At 41.0% G+C, this 26,455-nt stretch overlaps 1 protein-coding gene across 1 annotated transcript in view; it reads right to left on the reverse strand.

Moving 5' to 3' along the window:
- Positions 1–1,110: 1,110 nt before the first annotated feature.
- The window catches only part of DNAJC24 (DnaJ heat shock protein family (Hsp40) member C24), a 35,665-nt gene continuing 10,320 nt past the window's right edge, over positions 1,111–26,455 (reverse strand). Inside the window, exons 3-5 of the mRNA XM_062494886.1 lie at positions 12,534–12,672; positions 2,086–2,154; positions 1,111–1,245 (exon numbers count right to left, since the gene is read on the reverse strand). Coding sequence (XP_062350870.1) covers positions 1,121–1,245; positions 2,086–2,154; positions 12,534–12,672 — 333 coding nt within the window. The 3' untranslated portion in view covers positions 1,111–1,120. The remainder of the gene's footprint in view (positions 1,246–2,085; positions 2,155–12,533; positions 12,673–26,455) is intronic.

Below are 26,455 nucleotides of genomic sequence, written 5' to 3' on the forward strand. Positions count from 1 at the left end.
TATTTTTGTTTAGAATAAACACAGATATTACTTGACAGAGGATGTCTCTTTCTGAGATTGCACCTAACTTCAGAGTGGGAATAACGATACATTTGTGTCACCAACAAAAATGATGTGCCTCTTGTTCTGCTTCCTGTGGTGAGCCACGGTGAGTGCCTGGATTGATGGTAAAGTTCTGGGGTTCTGTTCCAAGCCAAGGTCAGCAGTGAGTGTTAAGAGGGATGGAAAAGGCACGGTGCAGTTCCTGTGTTGTCACACAGCCAAAGCTATCCCTTGGCTCTCCCTACATCAGCAGGTGCTGCCAGGGCTGGCACTGAACACAGCACCAGTGGGGCTCCAGATCTGCTGGTCACTCCCAGGAGTGCTGTGGGGCTTCCCTCTGACTGCCCAGTGGGGTCAGAGCACAGCTTCCTCCTTAGCTTTCCTCTCAGGAATGATGACTCGTGTTCTGCCGACGACGGAGAGCCTCAGCTCAACACGTGCTCCTGCTCCGGGCTGCCCAGGTGATGTCACTGCCACAGGGCAGGGCACAGCCACCAGCCCTGCTCCTCAGCACTGGAACACCCAGCTGCTTCCAGCTGCCAGCCTCTGCCTCCTCCTTCTAGGCTCCAGTCTTTGGGAGGATTCCATGAACTTAAATATTTAGCTTATAAATAGAAAATGTTCCTGTTTCCCACTGCTGAACCTGGCTGTTGATTATCCTCAAAGCATTCTCACACCTGTGCCTCCTGATTGAATTTTGTCATCTGAGCTGTTAAAAGGATTTAACCTAAGAGGAAGGGCCCAAGGTAGAGCTGCTTCAGACTGAAATTGAAAGAAGCTACTCTGTTGTCTGCTCAGAAAGAAATGTTTGGATCAGGAGATACACTCCAGTTGTTGAGAACTCATGTTCTGGGTTGGAGGTGTTTAACAATGAACTCTTCAGGTGCAGAAGGAAAATCCAAGCCTCATTTCTGCAGAGCTGTGTGAGCAAAAGGGCACTTGTCATTTCTAAGCCTGAATTAACTTGTTCTTGTAGTGCCCCCCTTTTCTTTAACATCCATTTCTGCAACAGATGCTGTCTTTTGTTTGTCCAGTCTTTTGAAAAGTTTGTAACACTCAGTGTGCTTCATTGAAACAATCATTGCAGGATCTCAATAACAAGTGAACATGAGTCACAACAGACCAAAGACACATCTTTGGTTTCATTCTTGAAGACACTGTAATTCCCACCACATCGACAGGACAGAGTGTAGAGTTGTTCATCTGCCAGAAAGGAAAACAAAAATGCCTTTAGTGCTGGAGAAGAATCAAGAATTTCTTTGGGGTTTTCTTCACAAAGCTGCTCTTAATAAAAAATAACCTCCCGCTGCTGGGCTGTAAATATCAGTACCTGTGCTACTGCTTGTAGCTCAAAATATAATCTCAAAATGTTTCAGTGACTGAGGTATTCGTACACTAAACCCAGGGCCAGTGGAGTCTCTTAGAAAAAAACAAACTGACCCCAGTAGCAACAAGGTGCACATCTATGATGATGCTGAAAGAAAAAACTAAGTGGTGTTAGTCATACATGTGACAGATCAAGGATGCTTCCAAACCAGGCTGCCCACCCAGGAACCAAAACAGAAGAAAGGAAAGTAGGATTCTTCCCCTCCCAACTTCAAATTAAAAAAATTAAAAAAAAAAAAATCAGCCATTTATTCTAGAAGCAATTAAACAAGAAAAGCCAGAGCAATAGACAGGAGGGAAGTAACAGTGGCAGATGAAAAAGGAAGCAAAAGTATTTTACCATCACAGGAAGAGCAAAAAGATGCACAAGAGATGGGAAAAATCTATGTACTCTCAATTATACAAGAGGATAAGTGGGTGAAAAGTGGCACTGCCAGTGAGGCTGGGGAGAAGTGATGTAGATGGCATGGAAAACAAATGTAACAGAAAGTTAACTTCTAATCCAGGTAATCTCAGAGAGCAAACACCTTTGTCCCAGGAAATATAGAAAAAACAGCACTTAAACTAAGACAACAATGGTGCAAGATGCAGAAGAAATTAGAAAACATTAACAGGGACAATGAAAAGCATTAAGAACCAGCAGCAAGGCACTCATACCTTCATTCCAGGACATATCCTCAAGATAAATCTGTGCATGAAGTGGCCATTCTTTTGTCAGGTTATCTTCTATAAAGCAAACATGACACATGTTCAGTCTTTTCTGATAAATTAATAGTTTTATACACCTAGCAGTCAATCTGGTCCTTATTAGCGAGTCCTACCTAGACCACTGTATCAGTTTGAAATGTAGTTCTCTTAAAATTTAGTTTCCATGTATCTGCTTAAGATGGAAAATGCCCTCTTGTAGCCAGGAGAAATAAATGGTGAGAATGTATTACTGAATTAAGACCCTCAAACCAGAACTTTTGCACATTCCACTTCCATGAAATTAGGGGCAAACTTCTATTTTGATGGAGCTGTCTTTCAAAACCTGGCTGTAACTCCAACTGCACAAGCTGAAATAGTGAAGGTCTGCTAACCTGTACTTTTCACTGATTTGTGGGACGGCTGAGGTCCAAAGGGACCTCTCACGATCACCTATCAGGATGGGGGCCATGTCCAGGCAGACTTTAAATATCTTCACAAATGGAAACTTCTCAGTATCTCTCAGGCAGCCCATTCCTCCTTAGAAAGGAGAAGTCAAATAAAAACCTTCCAATCCAAGCAATCCAAGGGAATGTTGTGTGTGAGAACACCGAGATTCCTGCAGAGAAATAAATGCAGAACACTTGTAGGGGAAGACTGATCCAAGTCCTCTTTTATGATGAAGAGTCTCTGAGCACAGAGAGAAAATCAAGTTCTGGCCTGTACCTGAGAGATCTGCTGCCATTTGATCCCCCAGACTCTTCCAACACTGAGTACAGCATAAAATGAAAAATCTGCAACACAACTGACAGCATCAAATGCAACGTGTGCACTACAAATTGGTGCTTTTTCCATTTATCAGCAACCTATATTTGATGTACAAAGTTCACACCAATTTCTTTAGCTTAATAATGTGAGAGCTTTTCATCAAAGTTACAAGTGAAGCCATAGAAGTATCTAAAAAGTGAAAAAAAGACATAAACTCCTTATAATTAATGACACAAACCCTCCTAGCTGCTGCCTGACCCCCTGAAAGCTCCAACTCCCCAGATGCTGTATTTTGAACAAGAAATGCCCAAAAGCTGAACTACAGGACATAACACACAGAGTCCTTGGGTTTGGCAAGACTCTGGAGCTCAGTGCCTAGGTACAGTTTAAATGAGGTTGTTCTTGAGGAGGGAGTGCTGAATTTTTAAGCCTGTTTATAGTTTAGTAGCTTTTGAGAGCATGGAGGGTTTTCTACAGCTTTCTTTGAAAAGCTGGCAGTGAAATAATGTCTTATTCCAGAACTGCTTATTGAGCACTTGCTGGAAAAGTCAGAGGCCCAGATGACGTTAATTCCCAAGAGGTTGCCCTACTTAATCAAAACCTCATCATTCTAAGTGGTTCCCAGCTTCTTCTGTGTAACTTGTAACTTCCATGTAACATTTTTGCTCTGGTCTGAAAAGTAGAGCTGAGGGACTTTGCAGCCCCCTCTCCAGTAGCAGCCCAGAAAAACTGCCTCTCCCCATTTTTGTCTGATCAGGTAACTGAGAATTCCCTTCTTTATCACCACAACCCAACCACCAAGTATTAAATCCCAATCTTTCCTTTGCAACTTGCTGTTCTATTTTCAACTGAAATGTACATTATATATGCCTCATCTAAATTACTTCTAATGAAAGCAATTAAGTGGGACACATTGGAAATAATGACAGGATCAGTACAACCTTTCATGTTACCTTTGCAGAACAACTATTTGGTAATGAAAAGGTCAGAACCAAAAGAAAATTAACCTGCTCAGACCCAGTGTTTTACTACTCTCAAAAGAAAGGAAAAAAAAAATCAGCATAACAGGAAAACACCCCAGTTATATGGAGTAATAGCATCTTCCTTGCACCTGATCAGAACATTAGTCAACTGCGTGAGGTGTCAAAATACAATACAGGATCAGATGGCCTCATCCCAAATAACACCAACGTTACTGGCAGTTTGCTTGGTACAAGCTACAAACCATGAGGACTGGAATGGTGAATGTCCTGAAAACACCCACAAAACCAGCCAGAGGCCTTTCCTCCAGCAGGCCTTGCTTGAAGCAGACTCCTCCTTTTCTCAGAGGAAGAAAACCATAAAAAACCAGTTCAAAATCAAGTTTGTCTACCTGTCTGGCTCACCACTGTGACCAAATAAGATAATACCATAACTGTGAGAACAGTATGAAAATGGCAAATGTTTCCTGTTTCACATGTTTATTTTTAATGCTGGGAAGAAAAAGTCACAATTTTCACAAAGGAAAATGGTCTCAGGTTGTAGAATGAAAAGATTTGCATCTACAGGTAACACAAAAATTGAGTTAGAAAACATCCAGAGTTTCCCATTTGTAATTAACGAAGCAGGATTCCTCCCACAACAATTTTTATAGGATTGGTGGTGGAGGTCTGGGTCACGCCTGGCCACTAGAAAGTACAAAAAGGGCAGATGTGCCATGAGCCACCTGAAGAGAACTGGTATGATGCAAATTCATGAGGTTACCATACTTCAAGTAAAGTAACTGAATCACAGAACCACAGAATCATTTATCTTGGAAAATACCTTTAAGATCATTGAGCCCAACCATTAAAGTAATGAAGAAGCAGCTGAGAAAAAGTCTGCTCTCTTCTATTCTGAATGTGGTATAATACGAAGCCCAGGGAACAGAATTTCAACAAAACTTTTCTAATTGATCCCTGCAATTGTAATTTTGAAAACACAAAAAAAACCCCAACCAATGGGCAAAACTAATCCGTCTCAAAATTTCCTGGCTGAACAGAGATTGGTATTCCCCATCTGATGCTCAGATCCTGAAGGACAGGCACAGCATCACCAGCTGGGCAAGGGAGGGGATTGTCCCGCTCTGCTCTGAGCTGGGGTGGCTTCACCTCGAGTCCTGTGCGCAGTTTTGGGTGTCATAATATAAAAAAGACATGAAGTCATTAGAGAACATCCAAAGGAGGCCACGAGGATGGTAAAGGCTCCGGAGGAGAAGCCCTGTGAGGAGCAGCTGAGGGCACCGGGTCTGCTCAGCCTGGAGGAGTCTGAGGTCAGACCTCGGTGCAGTCACAATTTCCCCACGAGGGGCAGGCACTGATCTCTGCTCTGTGTGAACAGTGACAGGACCCAAGGCAGTGGCCTGAAGCTGAGTCAGGGGAGGTTTAGGCTGGATATCAGGAAAAGATTCTTCACTCAGAGGGTGGCTGGGCACTGGAAGAGCTCCCCAGGGCAGTGGTCACTGCACCAAGCCTGGCAGAGCTCAAGGAGTGCTTGGACAATGCTCTCAGACACATGGTGTGATTCTTGGGGTGTCCTGTGCAGGCCCATCATCCTTAAGTCCTCTTAAGTCTCTTCCAGCTCAGGACATTCTATGACTGATTCTCTGAAGTCTGAAATCTGGTTATCTCAAAAAATTAAAAATTTTTCTATTAGCACTCTTGACTTCACACATAATCTAGTAACAGCTCTGTTTTCAATAGCAGTTCTGCACACTGCATTTGTTTGCCTGTCTGGTTCAAGAAGGAGGAACATTTTCTAAAGATGAACCGAGCTTTTCTATTTTCTAGTTCTCCTGCTAAATACATTTCCCAGCCTAATACACCTCTAGACAGCAGAAACAGAGGTAGCCACTTACTTACAAACAGAGGCACCGCACAGTCTGAGTTTGCAAGCAGAACATCCAACCTCATGGTTCCCACAGTGATTCAGATTTCTTGTGCCCTTCCTTACTTCATCTGCATCTTTGTTCTTACAGCTATGACTCCTTGCTGGTGCTTGGCTGAAGTAAACTAGTGTCCCATTTTCACTCCCTGGCCAAAGGAGGGTGGGAATTTACCAGTGCTGAGTTATGTGGTGGCCTTGCACGTGATGTCTGCTCAGGCTGCAAAACTCTGCGTACAGAGCTGTCATTTCTGAAACACACCCTGAACATGCGGGGGGAAATGTGAGGACCTGATCGTCCACCAGAACTCGTGAAACAAATTTTAATTCCCCAGCAGCACAGCCTGCCTGGCTTCGCCATCTATTGGATTTGTCTGACAACAAGAGGTGAAAGGATTCTGCAGCTCCATTGTCTCAACTGCAGGATCTAAGAAAACACTGGCAGGCTCATCAGAGAGGTTTATGAGCCTGCAATTCAAAGAGATTAAAAGGAAAAATCTACCGAGATTCTTTCAGGCTACAGAACAACATTAAATAACTATTAGCAGCTTGGTTCAGTAAAGCTTTACTAGAGCCCTTGCTGGGTCATTCAGAAATTGTAAAAGAGGAAAGGTATTTAAGTTTCACTTGGAGATACAATAAATATTTCTTGAGCTATTTAAGGCTGAGTTTTAGGGAAAGGGTTGCAAGCAGTAAATGGAAATTCAACCCTTTTAACCCTATTTTAACTGTAGTAAAAATAGTCATAACAATGAAAAGATTTTTCGAACTCTTTATCAGGTATACATACTTATTTTCGTTTTTCAAACCAAACACAATTAAACTTCAAGATATGTACTGTCAGGGAAACACTGTTCACAGTATCTACTCTGCATAAAAATCACAGTACTCACTGGACGTTTTCATAAGTTCATTTTTTCTAACAGGCTTTTCAGTTTTAAAGCAATTACTTAAATTTGAGTCTTTTTAGTTAATCTAGAACAATCACATTAATTTGAAATTTTAACAAAAAGTCATGTGTTAAGAATTTCCATAACAAAGAGATATGTTTGTTATAAAAATACCAAAAGAATCGTGCTCCGCTTGTTGAGGATGAGATTTAACTCCAGAGAGTTTCAAAGGCTTGTGCTCCAGCTGAGGGGCTACAGCCACAAAGCCATGGCTGGAGAAGGAATATATACTTCTGTCACACACAGAGCATAACCTGGCACACTGCAAAACCACTGCTGTTGTCAGCAAAGCCAGCTCTGGTGAGCAGATATTACAAAATGAGCTGGTTTAGGCTAAGTACAATTTTTTGTTGTGCCTCACTGCATGATGGAGAGAAACAGAGAGGATGGAACCAGAGCCATTCTCAGAGGCACGAGTTGGAACACTGGCAGTTCCAGTTAGATACTGGAATTTCTCATGCCTAAGAACTGACACAAGAACAAAACGGAAATTTTGTTAACGCTGGAATGTTACTCCTGTATGAAAATTGCATCTACAGTCATTTTCTAGAAGTGTAATTAAAAATTGGAAATCCAAAGGAGGTGTGTGGCGAGATGTGAAAACTCCTCCCCCCACCCCATAAACCCTTGGAGGCTACGAGAAAGATGCAGAGGGAGTTTTTACCAGGGCACATAGTGACAGGACAAGAAAGAATGGATTCAAATTGAAAGAAAGCAAGTTATAATTAGATAGTGGGGAAAAGTATTTGGCTGTGAGGGTGGTAATGCCCTGGCACAGGCTGCCCAGAGCAGCTGTGGCTGCCCCATCCCTGGAGATGTTTAAGGCCAGGCTGGATGGAGCTCTGAGCAGCCTGGTCCTGTAGATGTCCCTGCCCATGGTGGAGGGGCTGGAACAGGATGGTCTTCAAGGTATTTTCCAACCCAAACCACTCAGTGATTCTATGAGTTATGGACATTGTGGAAATAGACCATCCTTGACTGAACCTCATTAGAGCATAACTGGAAAACTCCCCCAAGATTCTTAAATTCGCCACCCAAAATCATAGACAAAGCAACAAGGTTTAGTGTCTATTCCAGTACTAGCTTTGAATTATTTGCTACATTTATCAACAGAAACTAACCTAAGGCACCAATTGATTAATTTAATTTTGTGACCTTTCTGCTATTCAACCATTAATATTTAAAACATAAAATCAATCAATAATTAAGACAAAATGAATTCATATTATTACCTTGGTAATGTGATTGTTTAGATACAGTTCCCTCGTATACATCAACAAAAAAGCAGAAACATTGCAGGGCTGCTATTCAAAGGGACCTGGATAGGATGTAGAGATGGGCTGCAAGGGACATCAAAGAGTTCAGCCAAGATGAAGTCCTGCTTTTGGGATGAATACCCCAGTAACCAGTACAGGCTGGGAGGCACCTGGCTGGGTGGACAAAGGGCTCCACACCAGTCAGCACAGGGCACTCCTGTGGCCAAGGCCAGCCCCACGCTGGGCTGTGACAGAACAGCATGGCCAGCAGGTCAACACAGGGACTGCTTTCCCTCTCTACTCAGCACGAAGGAAATTGCACCCAAAATCCTGTGTCCAGTTTTGGTGTCCCCAGCACAAAGCCCTGACACACGGGAGCGAGTCCATTGGAGTGCCAGCATGGTCAGGGGCAAGGAGGGTGCAGGGAGACTTCTCAGAGGTGCACACAGGAAGGAAGAGAAGTGAAAGGCACAAGTTGTGAAGTCCTTTATAGATGAGAGAGAAGAGAAACCTGTTTTGGATGAATTGGGGTTTGGTTTTTGTTTGTTTGGTTGGTTTTCCTACCAAGAGGATGTTCAAAACTGAAACTGCTGCCCAGAGCAGCTCGAAAATCTCCAACCTTGGAGCCACTAAAGTTAGGCTGGACAAGGGCTGAGCAACTGACTGGCCTTAGGTAGGAGATTGATCTGGATGGCCTGTGAAGGTCTCTTCCAGCCTGTGTGATTCTCTGATTCTGTGAGAAATTTTTCATCTTTCCACCTGTGTCACAAAAGCATGAACTTTAAGGATTCACATGATTTCTAATGTGAAAAATGTGAAACAGGTTTTATCCACACTAAAAGCTTTTGGTAATTATCAGAGTCAAGCTTGATTTTAACTGCATATTCATCTTTTTTAAATGGGGTATCAAAGAAAGAATGGGAAAATCTGAGAAGAAAATCTATTGACAAACCCAAGTCCATTCTTCATAGGCAAACTGTTATGCAGATTTTTTCTTTCCATCCCCCAAACTTTTCACAGGGACTGTAAACAAAAGATTCACCATGATAAAAAGGTATTCTTACATGACAAAACAAGGAACTGGAAAAAATTCCAGAAAACATGCAAAAAGGTTATTCTTACAAGATTTCCAGATGAGAAAAAGCTGGGTAAGTATTTGAGCCTAGCCTCTGAACAGTTTGTCGTTTGTCCCTTCCCCTTTAATGCTATGGCCCAAAGGAAAAAAAAAATAGGAGATTATTGGGAAACCTTCAGGGAAAAGCAGTATTAAGATATAAAAGCACATTCACCTGTTATTCTCAACAATTCAAACAAAAAGAAAATTAAAACCATAAAGCCCCACAGAATTTCATCTCCTTGGAACTTCTCCGGCTACTGAATTTCTGTGCCAAGTAATTAAGATTTAGGTAGTGTAGCACAAGAAGGTACACACAAATAAACAATCTGTGAAATGGGGAAAAGAGTGCAGTGCAAAGGGCTTCCTGCTGATGGGCAGACACACAGACACACAGACAGACACACAGACACTGACACACAGACACACACACACACACACTGACACACAGACACAGACACACACACACTGACACACACACACACACACACACACACAGACAGACAGACACACACACAGAGACAGACACAGAGACAGACACAGACACACACACAGACAGACGCACACACAGATACACACACACACACAGACAGACACACACACAGACAGACGCACACACAGATACACACACACACACAGACAGACAGACACACACACAGACAGACACACACACAGACAGACACAGACACACACACAGAGACAGACACAGAGACAGACACAGAGACACACACACAGACAGACACACAGACACTGACACACAGACACACACACAGACACACACACTGACACACACACACTGACACACACACACACACACAGACACACACACAGACACAGAGACAGACACAGAGACAGACACAGAGACACACACACAGACAGACACACAGACACTGACACACAGACGCACACACAGATACACACACACACACAGACAGACACACAGACACTGACACACAGACACACACACTGACACACACACTGACACACACACACTGACACACAGACACACAGACACAGACACACACACAGACACAGAGACAGACACAGAGACAGACACAGACACACACACAGACAGACACACACACACAGACACACACACACACTGACACACAGACACTGACACACACACACACTGACACACACACACACACAGACACACACACACACACAGACACACACACACACAGACACACACACACACTGACACACAGACACTGACACACAGACACTGACACACACACACTGACTCACACACACACACACACACACTGACACACACACACACACAGACAGACACACACACACAGACAGACACACACACACACTGACACACACACAGACACACAGACACAGACACACACACACACACATACTGACATACACCCATCCTTCACATCCTGCCTCCTGGCCTTCCTTCGCATCTTACTAACTTGCTGTATTATGTCTCTCATCACTATTCCCCTTAGCTGCTGTCTCACCCCCTTTGTTTTTGTGAGCTTTTATGGCAGTGTCTACGAATTTGTCTAGAATCATGACTTCAGAAGCAGCTTGACAGGCATTCAAAGAACTAGAATTTATCTCCCCATCATTTTGCTGCCAGGGAACATGCTGGAAAGAATGCAGCAGCACTGCACATGTGTGTTAGGTGTGGCTCAGCCTGAAACACGGGGGCCCTGGGAATGGCACCCTCTGTGCTAAAACAGAATGTCCCATCACCATCCCAGTACCAAACACCTGCCGAAACAGAGGTACAATCTGACTTCTTTATTTACCAAGTCTTTTATACAGAATTTTGAGATGGCTTTTCAAAGAACTCATCTGGATGCAAAAGAATGTCGGAGAATACAGATAATCTTCAAATTAACGTCAAAACTAATTTATAGCAATGCCTCCAAATCCCAAGGGAAAATAAAATCTTGATGTAGCTTTCTACTTCGGTGGATTAACCTGACCCAGGCAAAATGCAACTTCACAGTCTGAATTTAAGATTTAGGTAAAACTCACCAAATAGTAGAAAGATTGCCAACTTAATCTCTAGTATTTCCTTTTTCCTCTGCACGTACAATTTGTGAAACAGAAAAGGCACAACCAATATTACAATGGTAAGAGTGCAATAGCATGAGTGCTGCACAGCAGAAATTCCTGTTCTGACATCATATTTGGGCATTTAAAAATAACTTTGAGATGAAAAATTTATTTATGTCTGATCGTAATACCGTTTATATTACAAATAGAACAAGATCCAATTTTTTTCATTCTTCTAAAATATTTATTCAACAGCTCTGTTTCCAACCCTCCCCCTCTCTTCCCAAAGCCACACCAAGTCTGAAATACAAGGTTGTTTAGCTGGAGAAGTCACCCTGTGTACCTCCAGTTCTCCAGCACCCTCTTTATCCTGCAGCGGTGCCTGTGTGCCACAGGGACTACGCCTTTGTCTGTCCAAGCTGTGGCACCGACGGCGGCAGGGGAGTTAAAAATCAGCACGAGGGAGCAAGGTCTGATGGTGTGCCAGGGTACAATGGCAGGGAATTCAATAACAAGCTCACAGACAGTGGGCTTTTATCAGCACATTCCGCAGCGGTGGTGGCTCCACGTCAATGCCGGGCCCCAGTGTGTTACTGCAGAGTGCGACCCAGAGTTTTCCCCACGGGCAAGCCACTATTATTGACTCCCCCCATTAACATGTAGGGTGGATATACATTTATTGAAGGTTCTAATGGAAGGCTGAGGGACTCCTATCCTGAGGCCAGAGCAGAAAGACAGCCTATCACTTCATGTAATGGTAGCCCATGTGTGACAGACCTGACCTACATTTCCCCCCTTTCTTTCTCACAACAGCCTGTCACTGTTTTAAGAAGCTGTTTTCTGAGAGCTATAAAAAGGAATGCGTGCTAGAGCTAGTTAATATGTTATATTGAAATATTATTTACAAACCTGCTTTAGAAAGGCTAGTTTTCACTACGGATGGATTATGAACGCTACCTAACACCCGCAACAGAAAAGAATGTGTCCTAATGATTCTGGTTATAAATCCATACACAAAGAACACTAGGTGCAGATGGATTAATACTTACCTCTAAAACACCGCAACAAAATGGAGCATAAAACTTAAAATTAAGAATAATTAATGAAGCTACCTTCATAAAATAAAAAGGGCTAAGGTCTGCAATTAGAATAAATTTCATAACAATTCAAACTATCGGGAATAATGCCCCCTAACGTTTTGTTGGAAGTAATTCTGTGTTTTCAGCAGCTAATGTATGTGTAGCACAAGCTATAAATAATGGATCCACGGTGGAAAGTAGGACAAGAGTGAAAGAAACCTTTGGTTCAGCACTAAACAGCATTTTAAAATACCATCTAACTACCACTCCCAGCCCCTGCTTATTTAAAGAGCTGCTGCCACTCCAGCACTCCTTGGCAGGAACCTACCACGCTGCTGCAGGTCATACTCTTTTTTTGTCTCCTCGTTCCCTAGAATTTTCCACGCTTGATCAATTTCGATGAACCGCTGCACGCGCTCCTCCACCTCTCCTGCTGGCACATCTGCCTCCTGTTTGTCGGGATGATACTGCCAATCAAAAACAACATTAAAACAAACAAAAAAAAAGGGTTGGGAGAGTGAAAGTGAGGAGGGTGAGAGAGGAGCAATCAATAATGCATTTGATACTCAGTGAGGAGGACAGAGAAAAGGAGAAGGTCTAAGCTGAGGAGCCAGAGGAAGGGAGATGACGACGCTGGGCACAAAGAAGAACCTGCCAATTTAATTATCCCACTGGAGTGGCAACAGAACCACCAGTGGCACAAGTGTCACCATGTGCACTGATGGCATTTTCTGGATAATTTGCTGATGGAATCACTGGCCTTATGGACAATTTACCTAGAGAGTGACTACCACAAACAGAAATAGGTACATGCAGGGGACCACGACACAGGAACAAGAGGAGGTGCTGGAAGCTCTCGTGATACTACACAGAGCTGATTTAAACATAATCACCAGTGTTTAGTTAAAGCTATTACAGATAAATTGGATGCTGTATGACACGTGCCTAGCTCTTTTTGAGATTTAAATGGTAAATAAAATATACACGATCAAATATAATTTATACTACACGTAATTCTACTTTTGAAAATATGCCTCAACATCTTTAATTTCTTCCAGTTCAGTGAATCAATAGCCCTTCCAAATACTTAAAGTCACGGATCACTGGCTACAAAATTGTGTCATTTTAGTTAAGAAATGGTTATTCAAGGACATGGCTATTCAAGAAATCCCACGTTAAACAGGCAATAATAATTAAAATGGTGACACGTTTTCTTTCTCATTTGTTCTGAGCAGAGCATTCTGACTCGAGTGGTTCCAAGGTCTACTGAAAAGGAACCCTCAAAGCTCCATCTTCCTGTAGCTTTAATTCATCTCCAGTAATCTCTTTTTTCTGATATTTTCAATTGCTCAGTAGACATGATGGAGCAACAGGAAATAGCATTTAAGTTGAGAAAGTTGCAATATTATCAGGCCTAGCAGCTGATAACTGTGTCACAGACCAAGTTTTCCCATATTCTGGAGCTTTAACTGCCCTTTATACCCACATTAGCTCGGGCACTGAAACATGAAGTGGATTTTAAGATGTAGAACACCTGTTCCATAAGTGTTTAAGCAGATTTCTGATTAAATAAATCTCTGTTTTAGTTTATAATTAATTTTGAAAAGAGTACTAGTAACATGTGTAGCTGATAAAATCCCAAATGCAAAGGAGCACTTCTCCTGGAGTCTATTTGCTCAGTGATGTATCTGTCATTGGCACTGATGGGTGTCACCCAGACAAATCCCCTGTTCAACAACAGCAGGGATGGGTGAGCAAAATGCTTTGACCTCAGGTTTTTTCACAGGTGTTTTTCCATACACAGGTGGATGTACCTCCAACCTCATGTATGATGTCTGTGCACAAAATCCTGGTTTTGTTCCACTTTTGTTCCCTCTGCATTCAAGACTGAGGACTATCTTAAAACTTGCTGCAAATATGGCTGAAGAACAGTTGTGATCCATAAAGATTCATCCCTTTTCTATCTCCTCAACTGAAGAGGAAAAAATTCTAAGGTGCAAACAAAACCCAAAAATTTTGGTCATTGTATTAAGTTATTTTATTCTATATAGATAACTGCTAGATATTTGGGTTGACCACAAAGACCACACCTTCTCAGATCAGTTTCTCAGAAATACATGGAAACATCACTGACCATCTGCCCAGAGCAGAGCTAAGCATGCTGTCTTCTCTCCTGCCAAGAATGTTGAGAGAACACTCCCACAAAACTGGTCACACTTTCCCTTTGCTGCACCAAAACCTTGTCTGACTGAAAAGTGATTCTGAACTATAGTGGAAGGAGACAGCAAAATACAGGAAACCACACATCACAAAAGTACTGTGAAAAAATAATAACTGAATGAAACATTTATATGAAATAATGAAAACATTTCTCTGTTCATTTCTTGAATAATGCAAAAAATTAATTATTCTTCAGATTTATCACATAGCCCTTAATGCCCTTCCTACAGATTTGGAGAATTTAGTATCTGCAGCATGTGCAATTTTTATGTTAGAAAGAATACAATTTCATCTAACTTGTATCAACTCCATTGTAAGGGACCTACTCATTAAAATACCTATCTATATCTATTTCTCTCCAGTTTGGTCTCCATGCCTTCTGAACATATTTGCTCCTTCCTCTCTTGGCCCTTCTCCTCTATTATCACCTAATGCCTTTAGCAAACTACATCTACACTAGGAAAAATCCTCAAATCCTCAAACATCAGCTCTTTTACTCTAATACTCCTCTTTTTTTATTCCAGGCACCCCATTTCATCTGGATTTATGTGCTTATTGTTATGCTCTTACTGACTTATTTTCCTACTCTCTAGCTTGCTAATCAAAATCCAGGAATTTATCTGTAGCAAAAATCCACCTTTGATTCAACTGCCCTTCTCTTCCCTCTCCAAGACAGCAAATGAGGAGTCCTGTCTGCAGTCGTTTTAGACACTGTTCAGCCACTCAGACACAGAGGACACTTTTGTAAAGTACTGAAGTTCAGAGGGAGCACTCTAATGTCCTCTGTGGATAATTCAGACGTAAACCAAATACTCTTTTTTGGGATCTTCCCTCACTCCCAGGTACCAGATTCTTGTGTCTGATCCTGCTCCCTTCTCCAGCGTAACCTTCAGAGGAGCTGCCTGAAGAAACAGAGCCGGGGGTTTGGTTTTGTTCTGCAGGAGGTGAAATAAGACAGACGTCTGAGATCTCCTCCTCTTTCCCATTCAGCTTTATTTCTGGGCTAATCTCAGCTGCAGCTGTCCAGGCCCCCTAATGCAAACAGACAGGGCCTGTTTTCTACTCGACCTCCCTCCCTGGGCTCCAGCTGAGCTGCTGCTCATCTCTCCCTCATGCACCCGCTTGTGAGGTTTCACTCAGGAGGCTGCAGCCCCCGTGTCCCTGCAACATCACTCCTCGGGATCTGTGCAGATGATGCTCCTGTCACTCATACCCTGCCTGAGCACTGCTCTCAGCCCCGTCACGGGATATGTTGAAGTTCTTCAGCTGCATACGAGCACGGGTTTGAGGCAGCAACACTCTATAAAAGTAACTTTTTGCTGAGTACTCATCCTGATAACTGCTCAAAACCAAGTTTTACTTTTTTACTTTGTTACTATTTTACAGGATTTTATAAAAACAGTAAGTGAGCCTGTCCCAAGTCCAGCTGAGGCAAGGAAAAATGAAGAAGGTTGGTGATATATGCCCAACCTGATTTGCCTTTTTTACAGCTGCACTAGAATTAACTTGCTGACTCCCTGTCTGGGATTTGTATCACCTTAGAGCATATGATGCTTTTCAGTTAGTCTGAATGCTAAAAAATAAGCCAACTGATTCTGGAAATACATTAGTTCATCTGATAACATGCATGTGATACTGCTGGTCTGTCTCCTGGTGTTTATCTTAAATGCCACGTTGTCTGTCCTAGTATTTCTTGAGGACTCTGGTTCTTGGTGTATGATTTAATTCACAGACCGTTTCTTAAAGGTTTCATTTCCTTTAGCTTTCGAAATTGCTAAAAAATAATTCTGGAAAAGCAGGAACCTCGAAGTCCAAAGCCCGTTTGAAAAACACACTTTAAGCAGTGTCTGTTGGAATCTTGATGAAATGTTTGGCACTGCAAGGTAACCACAAGGAAAAGCTGGCTAACACAAAATTAACCTTGTGCCCTTTTCAATTACAGTATCAGTATCATACCTTGATGGAACAACTGCGTTCTACTCCGTTGTTTTTAATACACATCAGACTACACTTTTCAGAAGGTTGGGTACTGTGAGAAACAATGTATCACCTGGCAAACATACCCTGAAACACAGACACAGGTTCAGTTCACAGCTGTGTGTTTTTTCAAGCATTCAAAAAGTTAGGAAATTTTTCATGGAATTTTTTTAGGTAAATTACTTGTATTTCATTATGCTGATCTGTTGTCTTTGCTATCTGCTACAGAATAAAGAACAAGCAAGTAAACAAACCTTTTCTGTCTCAAAAAAACGTGTTAATGTTGCTTCAAGTGTAGACTGGGAAAATGCCTTGAGTTCCAGCATCTATTTTATTTATGATATTCTTATTTGTTCAGTGTAGCACACAATTAGGTTTGTATAAGAATTTGGAACATGCTGCAGCACAATCAACTGCTACTCTCTGAATTTCTGCCGACATTACATTCCGTGAAGGTTGGACCCTTCTGCACTTTAAAGAAGTGCAAAATCAGTCCCTGGGCTTTGATCCCTGGTAGTTACCATGACCATTTAGTCAGCTGGTACTGGTAACTGGTAACTGGTATTACACCTCAGACACAGCCCAGGAGGCCTCAAGAACTCTCACACGGCAGGATGAGGAGCCACCAGAGCTGCCTGAGCTTCGGCTGAGGAACTCCCGTGCTCCCCACCCTGCCACCAGCTCCTTAACTTTGGCCAATAAATGGAACAGGGTGACCGATTTTAATCAAATTCAAATTAGCAAGCAGAGACCCTCTAGTTAAGTCAATGTAATGTGCATTTCTTACTGGGGCTCATGAATTATTTTTTCAAAAGACATTTACAGCAGCCAGTGAGAATCGGCTGAATACAGCTCAGTGGGAGGGGAGGGGTGAAGCATTACAGCACTGAGTGTTACACTGGATTTGTAATCTCCCCCTAAACTCTGGAATACACAACAACTAAACCACTCAATATGGTCAAACTTTTACTCACAGCTGCTTTTCCACATGGCTGATTGAAAAGGCTGGTTATTTAGAAAAGGTTTAAAAAGTACTATCCCTTCTCATTTAGCAATTAATACATTACTATGGCTATTTTGCCTTGTGTACAAAGGGTATTCACTCCAAAAACAAAAGATGCACCACATCCCTAATTCCGTACATCAAACCAGGAGGCTTCCCTTTCTAAGAAAACTACTACTGCTTCCAAATTTTTATTTCACTTACAGACAAGTGATTTAATCTACTACTGTGTATTTTCACAGATAACTGTAAAAAACTCCTCCCTGCTGAGATCACATAGCTTTTAAGTAAGCCACTTAAAATGTAAAAACTTGTTTTTTTCTGACTGAGGAAACGGAAGAGAAATCAGCTCTCTTTTTTTTTTTCCAGAATCAAACTAAGGAGTACTCTCTACCTTGTACAGCTTTGTCTTTCCTACTTTCCAGTATTTTCTGCAAAGTTGTAAAGCTTTTGCAGAACTCTTCAGCAGAAAATAAAAAGTAATATAAAAAGGATGACTCAAATGTGGCTGCATTAAATTCTTGACCTTCTCTTCTGCAGTGATTATTTTGGAGAAACATTTTCAGATTTTAAAATTTTTATTATACACCATTTAGATTTTTTTTCCCCCATTAGGAAATCATTACTAAGGTTCTAAAATTCAAAAGTATTGGAAGGCACAGAACAATGATGAAACCATCAGAGCTCAAAAATTCAAGTAAGATTATTCTGGACTTACTATCGTGAGTCATAAAGTAACCCTTAAGTAGTGAGCAAAACCAACACTTACAGCACAGTAAATTTCTAAACCACCTGATTTATTAAGGATTTTAACTCTGAAATCATCTACAGTCTCATGGAATCACCTTGCTAAATTGAACAGACAAGTTTAGACAAGTCTTGAAGTCCTGTTTTATTTCCATAGGGGATGCGTGCCTATATTTGAACAAGGGTTATATTTAAAGCTGGAAATGTGCCCTGAGTAAATCAAGTAGTAGGATTTTACCAGAGGATTACTCAGATGTACCCAGTATTTCTACCTTTGAAAGAATTACATGTAATGACTAAATCTGACCTTTAAATTAGAGCAAATATACTAACTTCTATAATATACAGTTAATTAATCTCTAATATATATAATAGATTAACATCTCAAATTAACTCAGTATTTCAGCATACTTACCCTTTCTCCATGTTAGGCACACAGTATTAACTATAGTATTTTTATAGCTAGACATTATTTTATCTGTGGAATGCAATGAGAAGTATGATTTCCATCCAACTATGAATTACCTTTTTTAAAAAAACAATTTTCACAACCTACACTACAACACCTTCTGGTATGTGTAAAAAGACACGTATTTATATTCAAAAAAGACACTCAGCAATGGTCGGGGAAGAGAAATTCAATCCAAACTTGACGAAGGGAACACTCTTCCTATCTGGTGCAGGTACATTTTTGATGAATGAAAGAACTGAATTAAAACTGCAAACAGAAGAGATCCAAGCCCCGAAACTGGCATGCAAAGGGTTGGACTGACTAACATGGCAGAAATGGAAGCGGCCCTGGATAAGCACTGGTTAGTGTGGGATGAGAGCAGGACACAGCACTGACAGCCCTGTCCTGGCAGCAGTGAGCTGGACACTGCTGCTCAGAACACAGAATGAGCATGGGGGAAACATTGGAAGCAGCTGGAGGAATAGGGAAACCCAAGCCATTATTTTCCAACCACATGGCCAGACTCATGGCTGGGAATACAAGTGGATGAAACTTTGACTCCTTATGGGAGCTGCACAGATTAATACCAAGCAATTTTGAATCACATTATCAGTATTGGGGGGTTCAATCTATTTATTCTTTTACCAAGGCTCAATATCGAACAGGCAATATATTCAAATTTCAGAACTCTGCCTCAGAGAAATAAGTTCAAACTGTTATTTTATTTATGGCACACTATGCCATAAAAAAAAAAAAAAAGTTAAAATGGGTTTAAGCAAGCAGAACAGAAAGCCTCATGCAAACAGCCTGGCTCTGTACAAAATTAAACAATCATGCTCCACTTAGACAAAATGCACAAATCATTACCAGTATCTGTGCATTACCACTGCAATACAATGAAGTTCTTTCTTTTTAACAAAGCACTAAGATCAAAATGCATAAATTAATGTGAACATAAAAATATCAAAATTGGGAGCTATATTTTAAAAACATTTCTCATGCTTTATTCTATACATATACACATTATCAAGTATAACTGCCATTATCTACAGGTAAAGCAAGTGAAGTCAGGACAAAACCTGTCAAGTGTTCTCATCTGACACATTCATAGGTCCATGCAAATCTGTCTGTACATTACAGAGCCCATCATAACACTTCACATCACATTAAAAAGAAACTGTAAGACAGTCAAAATTAAGAAAAAAAAAATTAACTGGCTATTTACTATTTAACTTCTGATTGAGTCAGAATTCTTATTACATTTCCCTGCCTTAAAAAAAAAACAAAAACAAAAAAAAAAAACCTCAGTAAATTTAATGCCAGCCTATTCTTGGGAGGAAACTCCTTGCCCCTGCTTACAGTATATGTAGTAAACACCAGTTTTTCCTGAGACTTGCCAATAAATCTCACCCCCTGACACAGTGTCTGTTCACACTCAGTTTTTGGCTGCTCTGCCACAAATGCCAACAAAGGGACCAATTAATGAAAACTTTCTTGATACATTCCCAGTGGATGAATGTCCGCCTTGCAGAAGGTACCTTGACAACATTCATCTCGCACAGGCCAAATGGTTGCTCTGTGGTAGCAATTAAGACACCACCAGCCTTGGCTAGATTTAAACCAACAACCAAATCTGTGTAGGTCGGAACAAATGCTCACAGAAATCTGGAGAAATTAACTGCTAAACAAGGGCTGGATTGGGTCATATAATTGCATCCATTTCTCTAGTTATTTACAGACCATGAGGACACGTTTTTGTAAGAAAGCAATTATAATTCCTAAAATAATACCTCTCAATCTGGCCATATGACCACAATATTTAAGCCACATCTATAAATATCTAAGAAATCAACAATATTTAAAATAATTTCAAAAATCAAAATATTTTGGTAGGCTGACATTCTCTTTGCACTCAGTTTTTTTTTTTTCTCTCTCTCTCTCCACAAAAAGACCGTGTTCAGTCTTCATCTTCCCATAGCTTTGGCATCAAGTCTGGACAATTATGCTTAGTGCAGCATTCCTCCTCTTCCTAAAATTACATTTGGAGGTAGAGTTTTGTTGCTTTGATCCAGAAGTGCTTATCAGAGGGTGTCTTGGTACAGACTGAGCAGGAGAGATCAGTGTGAGAGCTGGTGGGAAAACCCTGCCTCCACTGCGAAGTTCAGACTGACTTTGGGTTTTCATGTAGGGTACCCACCCTGAAATCTCCGTCCTCAGACAGTTTAAAGAGTGGCTGATCCAGACCTCGTGAGCAAGTAATTCTGCTTCTACTGGTCTCAGGGCTCAACAAATTTAAGTTTAAAGCTATCCAAGATACTGAACTTCTGCATCTGAAACACTATCAGCGAAGCTTAACACAGTGTAGGAGAGTGGGCTCCCCCCATCACCCCACACCCTGGAAAAATTGCACATTTCCAGTTCTCATTACAGGGCTTCCAGCAATATTTTCAATCAAATCAGGCAGTGTGTCTTGAAAGTTCCAGATCGGCAGATAAATCACCAAAATGTAAAGCTGAGCAGTCTCCCTGCTGGACACAGCACAGAGAAGGAACCATACAATGCAATTACAACACTCCGAAAGCTCTATAATTACATTTAAAGTTAACACTTTGGCTCATTTTACCTCCATCGTCACCCTGAACACTTTCAGCTGCAAATCCCCATCAGCCTGCAGCAGAATTAACACCCAGATCTGGTATTACCTTTGCCATGCATATGTCAGCCATAGCTGAGCACCCAAGCACAACGCCTCCAAATGAGCATTTGCTCTGGTTGTGGGCAGGATACACAGAGCACAGACTGGCTGCTGTTTGTCTTGCACAATCCATTCTGGAATGGGTTTCAAATCAGAACACAGGCCAAATTATCAGTTTGCTTATTAAACTGGGATTTGAACTTCTGGCTAACAAAATTAAAGAAAAGCACATTTTAGGCACCTGTGACAATCAAGGAAAAAAGTGAGAAACGTGCACTTGGCCCCCACCCTGTGGCACTCACTGAAAGGTCACAGAAAGAAGCCATTTCCCAACTACACCAGCTGAACTTATAAAATTAGGGCAGGGTAAAAAAATACACTATTTTACACACCAAAAAAGGAGAGATTGTTTACTCAGTAAAAGTATTCTGAAAGATGTTTATCTCAGTAAAACAAAGAAGTCTAAACTGCAGGAGAAAATGAGTTAGTTTTGAAAAAGTCTTTAATATAACCATGTAAACATTAAACCTCTGTCACTACAGGAGGAACTCCTGAACGAAGAACGTGAATTAACCACCAATGTATTTGTAAAAATGAATGGGAAAAAACCACTGATCACCAGTAACTAAATAATTCTAGCACCCTACCTTCCTAGAATCAAAGTGCTTTTTAAATCAGAATGACTTAAGTTTCACCTGAAAAACTCTCAAGCACTGCTGTGTAACCAAAAACCAGTTGGGGTGGAACCCAAGCACTGTGGTGCCAACTGCTCTTCATTTAGAATCCTTTTGATTGCCATTTTATCTATCACATGAAAATCTGACTGCCCTAGTATTTCCTCTCTTACTACACAGTTTTATTAAAAAAAAAAAAAAAAAGAACACCTATTTGTAGATCAACTCTTCCATTAAAAAATACCTGAGAAAGAAAAGGCTACGTGACTTCAGAGCAAGATGTGCACAAAACACAGGGTAGATAATTTGGTGTCTGCTCCTTCTGTGAAGTAGGAAGCTGGCCCCAAGGTTGCAGTAGAAAGGGAAATATTTCTGCAGTGAAGACTTCCTTCCCTGGCTTTTCCACAGGCCTATTTTGCATATAAAGGTCTTGTACAGTTGCCACCCTGAGGCAACATCACAGTCTGGGCTTTGTGGCCTACATGGTCCATCAGGTACTAATTAGGTAGCATGTTCTGTCAACACTTTCTTGCTCTTCTTCCATTAATTGACCATCCTGCCCAATTAATACAATGCAAGAGAGTTCTGAAATCCTTGAGATCCTTTACCTGGGAGAAACAAGGATGAAGGGAAAAAACACCTTCCCAAAAGGGTCACAAGGTAACTGCACTTGTCCAAGGCCTGGAGTGACAATAACACCACTGTGCTGAAAGGTTAATTACGTTCCTACCAACTTTCTCTTGAGCATAAGATTTGTCTTCATCTAAGAATAAAGACTAAAAGAAAAAAACAAAAAAACCAAACCTACTTAACCTACTTACTTCATCTAACAGGCTATATATTATGTTTAGACATGGTAACAGCTTATGAAAAAGTAAAGGCTGCAGAACTAAAGTCACTTGGGCATTAACAGCATATTTATCATTAGAATATGTGTGGTTAATGCTATCACTGTTAGGTACTACAAATCAGAAAATAAGTCAGGGACACTGAGCACACACTACAGCACACTAACCCCACCTGCACACGCAGGACTCCAAAGAGCTGCCCTTACAGTCCCACAGCCAAAGCAACCCTCAATCAGCATTTTATAAAAACTGCGAGATATAAAATACATGTTTTCTCCATTTACGAAACTGCACCGAAGAGAGCAAAGATAAAAACCCGACGACAAAGCAGCTGCCAAACACAACACGCTACTGCCATCTAATGCTTACCAGGACACAGCAAAGCAGGGCATTGTTCCTCTGCACTAAGCACAAACTTCAGGGCTGCTCTTAAATACCCGCTTCACATTTCATCCCCTACAGTCTTCCCAAACTGACCCGCTGGGATGGCAGCAAGGTACACAAAGGCTGGGATGGGCAAGATGAATGAATGTAGGTGTGCAGGAACACCAGGGATGTAAGCTGTGTGTTTCAGGAGGAGCACAGTGAGAAGTGAGGGCCCCCACCAGGTCAGGCTCCACACTCGTTTGTGTTTCATAAGCTGTCTCCTCTGAAGTAATTAGCACAATTCAGTACTGAAAAGCTTAATGTGGCAGATGTTTAGGAAGTGAAAAAAATAAGTAGATAAAAAAAAGAGAGGAGTGCTCTTCTCTTAAAACAGCACAAAAAAGAGATTACTTTGAAGGTGCTTTTTGTATTGCACTGATGCTGCAAAGCACTCTCTCCAAAATGTGAAACTTGTTCACTTCCATGAAAAGGATGATGCCAAATCTTAAACTTGCTTTCCTAGTCCACAATCAGTCTTTTCAACACGCTCACTTAATTGGCAGAAGTCAGCAGAGAACATGCAGGAAGCCTGCTTCTTCCACTTGCAAAGAGGAGAAACAGAAAGTGAGGAGCTCCTTGAGACATTCAATCTCTTCATATAGAGATTTAAACTTCACCAAAGGATGTCTGTCCAAAGACAGATGGACAAAAGAGCAAAGAATTTATCTACTTGATTCATTACTTCAATCCATCTCTTCATCCTTTCTTCCCCCAAACACAAACAACCTTTAAGCTTTTTAGCAACTTCAGCCTTGCCCTACCTGATCTTGTTATCAGCCTTGACACTAATTACAGCCTGCACTGCCCATCTCCAGGACGATTCTTTCTCATGGGAAATGTTCCTCATTTGTTGGAAGATAAAAGATGACCACTTCATTTTCCTTCTCATCTCTTAGAATTTATCTATCCTATGACTTTTTTTTCTAATATTGCTCATTGATCAATTAGCTGGTGAAAACTGTGTCCAGTCTTGTCCCTTTTTCCTCCTTGTAATCTGCCACGATCAAAACTATAGTGCAAGTATCAATCTTCCTACACAATATTCCACTGCTTGCATGTTTTACATGCATTATTTATCTTTCCATAACCTTCTGGCCAGAAATAACCACTGTTATACACAACATCCAGCACAGCACACCTAGACCTCTGCCTGAGATAAATAAAATCCACCAGAAATCCAAACAGAAATATTTCAGATGACACTATTGTTGCTATAGCTGTAACTACAAGGAAGTACTTGCTGTGACTCAAATATTTGCAGCAAAACATCCTCAAGACAACACTCTGAAAGAAAAAGAAGTTTTTCCCCTAACATTTTAGTTATTCATCACCCAGTGGATAATTCTGAAAGAAAACACCCACACACAACCCAAACTGCTTTCTTTTAAAACCAGCCAGAATTTAAAAAAAAAAAAAAAAGTTAGGATTCAATGTACACAGCAACATGCAACAGGTATGCAGAACACAAAATGGGAGTTCACTGACAGCTGCACAGTAAAAACACAGGATGGGACTATCAATCCAGTGCAGCAAATTCTTGAAAATTACTGGAGTCCTCAAAGTGCAATTAAAAGCCCCCATAGACTAAATTACACTGTCATAAACTCATTCATTTCCATGCTGGCTTTCTTTTTTTTAAAGGCACCTTGCTTAAACATACTTAAAGTGCAATTGGTTTTATCATGGTGCTGTAGCATCACCCTGCTGCTTTGAACTTCCACACTCTCTACTGGTCTTAACTGGTCACAGTGGCTTCTCCTCTGTCCAAGGCAACACTCCATGAATCTGCTACTTTAGAGGCCTTCAGCTCCCCCTGAAAAATCAAGTGCAAAAGCTTCCATTTCTATTGATGGGAAAGAATACAACAGTATAAATATATACTGCTGTTGTATAAATAGAAGAAAACAATCCTTTGGCCAATGAAGGTATGAAAATGTGGAGAAAAATCAGAAGCTATGGTTACCAAAAAGTACGTTTTTAGAAATAGACTTTTCTTCCCTTTCCATGGCTCCTTATTTTCTCATGAAGAGTGATCCAAGAGCCTCAAGAGGCACTTCAAAAAGCCCTTTGAAAACTACACTATACAGCAGGAGAAGAAAAAAACAACAGAAAATCCATCAAAAACTAGCAAAGGAGCGAAGGGGGGGAAAAATCACTTAAATTTACAGTAGTATAAAGGTAAAAACAGAAAGAGAATTCTAATTTTTTTCTAAATTTCTGGCTCCTATGCTCACAATTTACACTAATAATGTCACACTGAACAATGTTCAGTTGTTTAGGCATAGATTATTGTGGCCCTAGTCATATAAAAATAATTCCAGACAAACAAATGGTTAGGAAAACAGTTTACACAAATGCTACTTTCATGTGAAAGCAAACTCCTGAATCCCCTGTTTTACTGCAGACAAAAGCTCCAAACAAACAAACAAACAACAAAAAAAAACCACTCCAGAAAACCAAACCAAGCAGGGTTGCTTAAACTACTGAAAAAACGGGGAGGAACCTTTCCAGCTGACACAAACTGCAGTGCTTGAGGGAAAATGCACAGGATGCTATGTCCTGGCTGAGTAACATCTGGCAGAAGGGCAGGGACAGACAGTTTGGGGCAGGAGCCTTCAGCTGGCATTGGGACTTGCAAGAGGAAACCCTTGTGCAGGCAGAGTCAAGCACTTTGATACCCTAAGATACTTCCTAAGAGCTGCTGAACACAAAGCACAATTTCTGTGTTGCTCCCCTGCCCCAGTCACAAACCAAAGTATAACATTCATTTTCCAATTCATCTGGAATGCCTGAAAACAGCCCCACAGCTTTAAGAGGTCAGATTTAAGCACAATGCAAAATAATCAAAGTCCCTAAGGTACTTCTGTAGTAGATGGAAAGGAGGCCTTTTAAAAAAATCAGTTATTAATCTTTATACCATAACTCCAACACTTACATAACAAGTGGTTTTAATTTTTTGTTCTCTTGAAACTATTTCTTTCAGCTTTTCCCATCTCTGAGAGCAATATAAAATCAATACAGTGTTTGAAGCCATTTGAGATAACAAAATAACAGGTTTGGCCCTTGCTGCATTATAACTTTCAACATGGACATATAAAGTTACCTATTAAAAGAATTTACTCAGTTGTAAAAACCAGCATTAAAAAACCCAAATAGGCAACCCCCCACCAAAACACAACAGAAAAAAACCCCTAACAACAACAACAATT

Source organism: Cinclus cinclus, chromosome 6 (assembly GCF_963662255.1).
Source record: "Cinclus cinclus chromosome 6, bCinCin1.1, whole genome shotgun sequence".
In the NCBI taxonomy this organism is placed as follows: domain Eukaryota; kingdom Metazoa; phylum Chordata; class Aves; order Passeriformes; family Cinclidae; genus Cinclus; species Cinclus cinclus.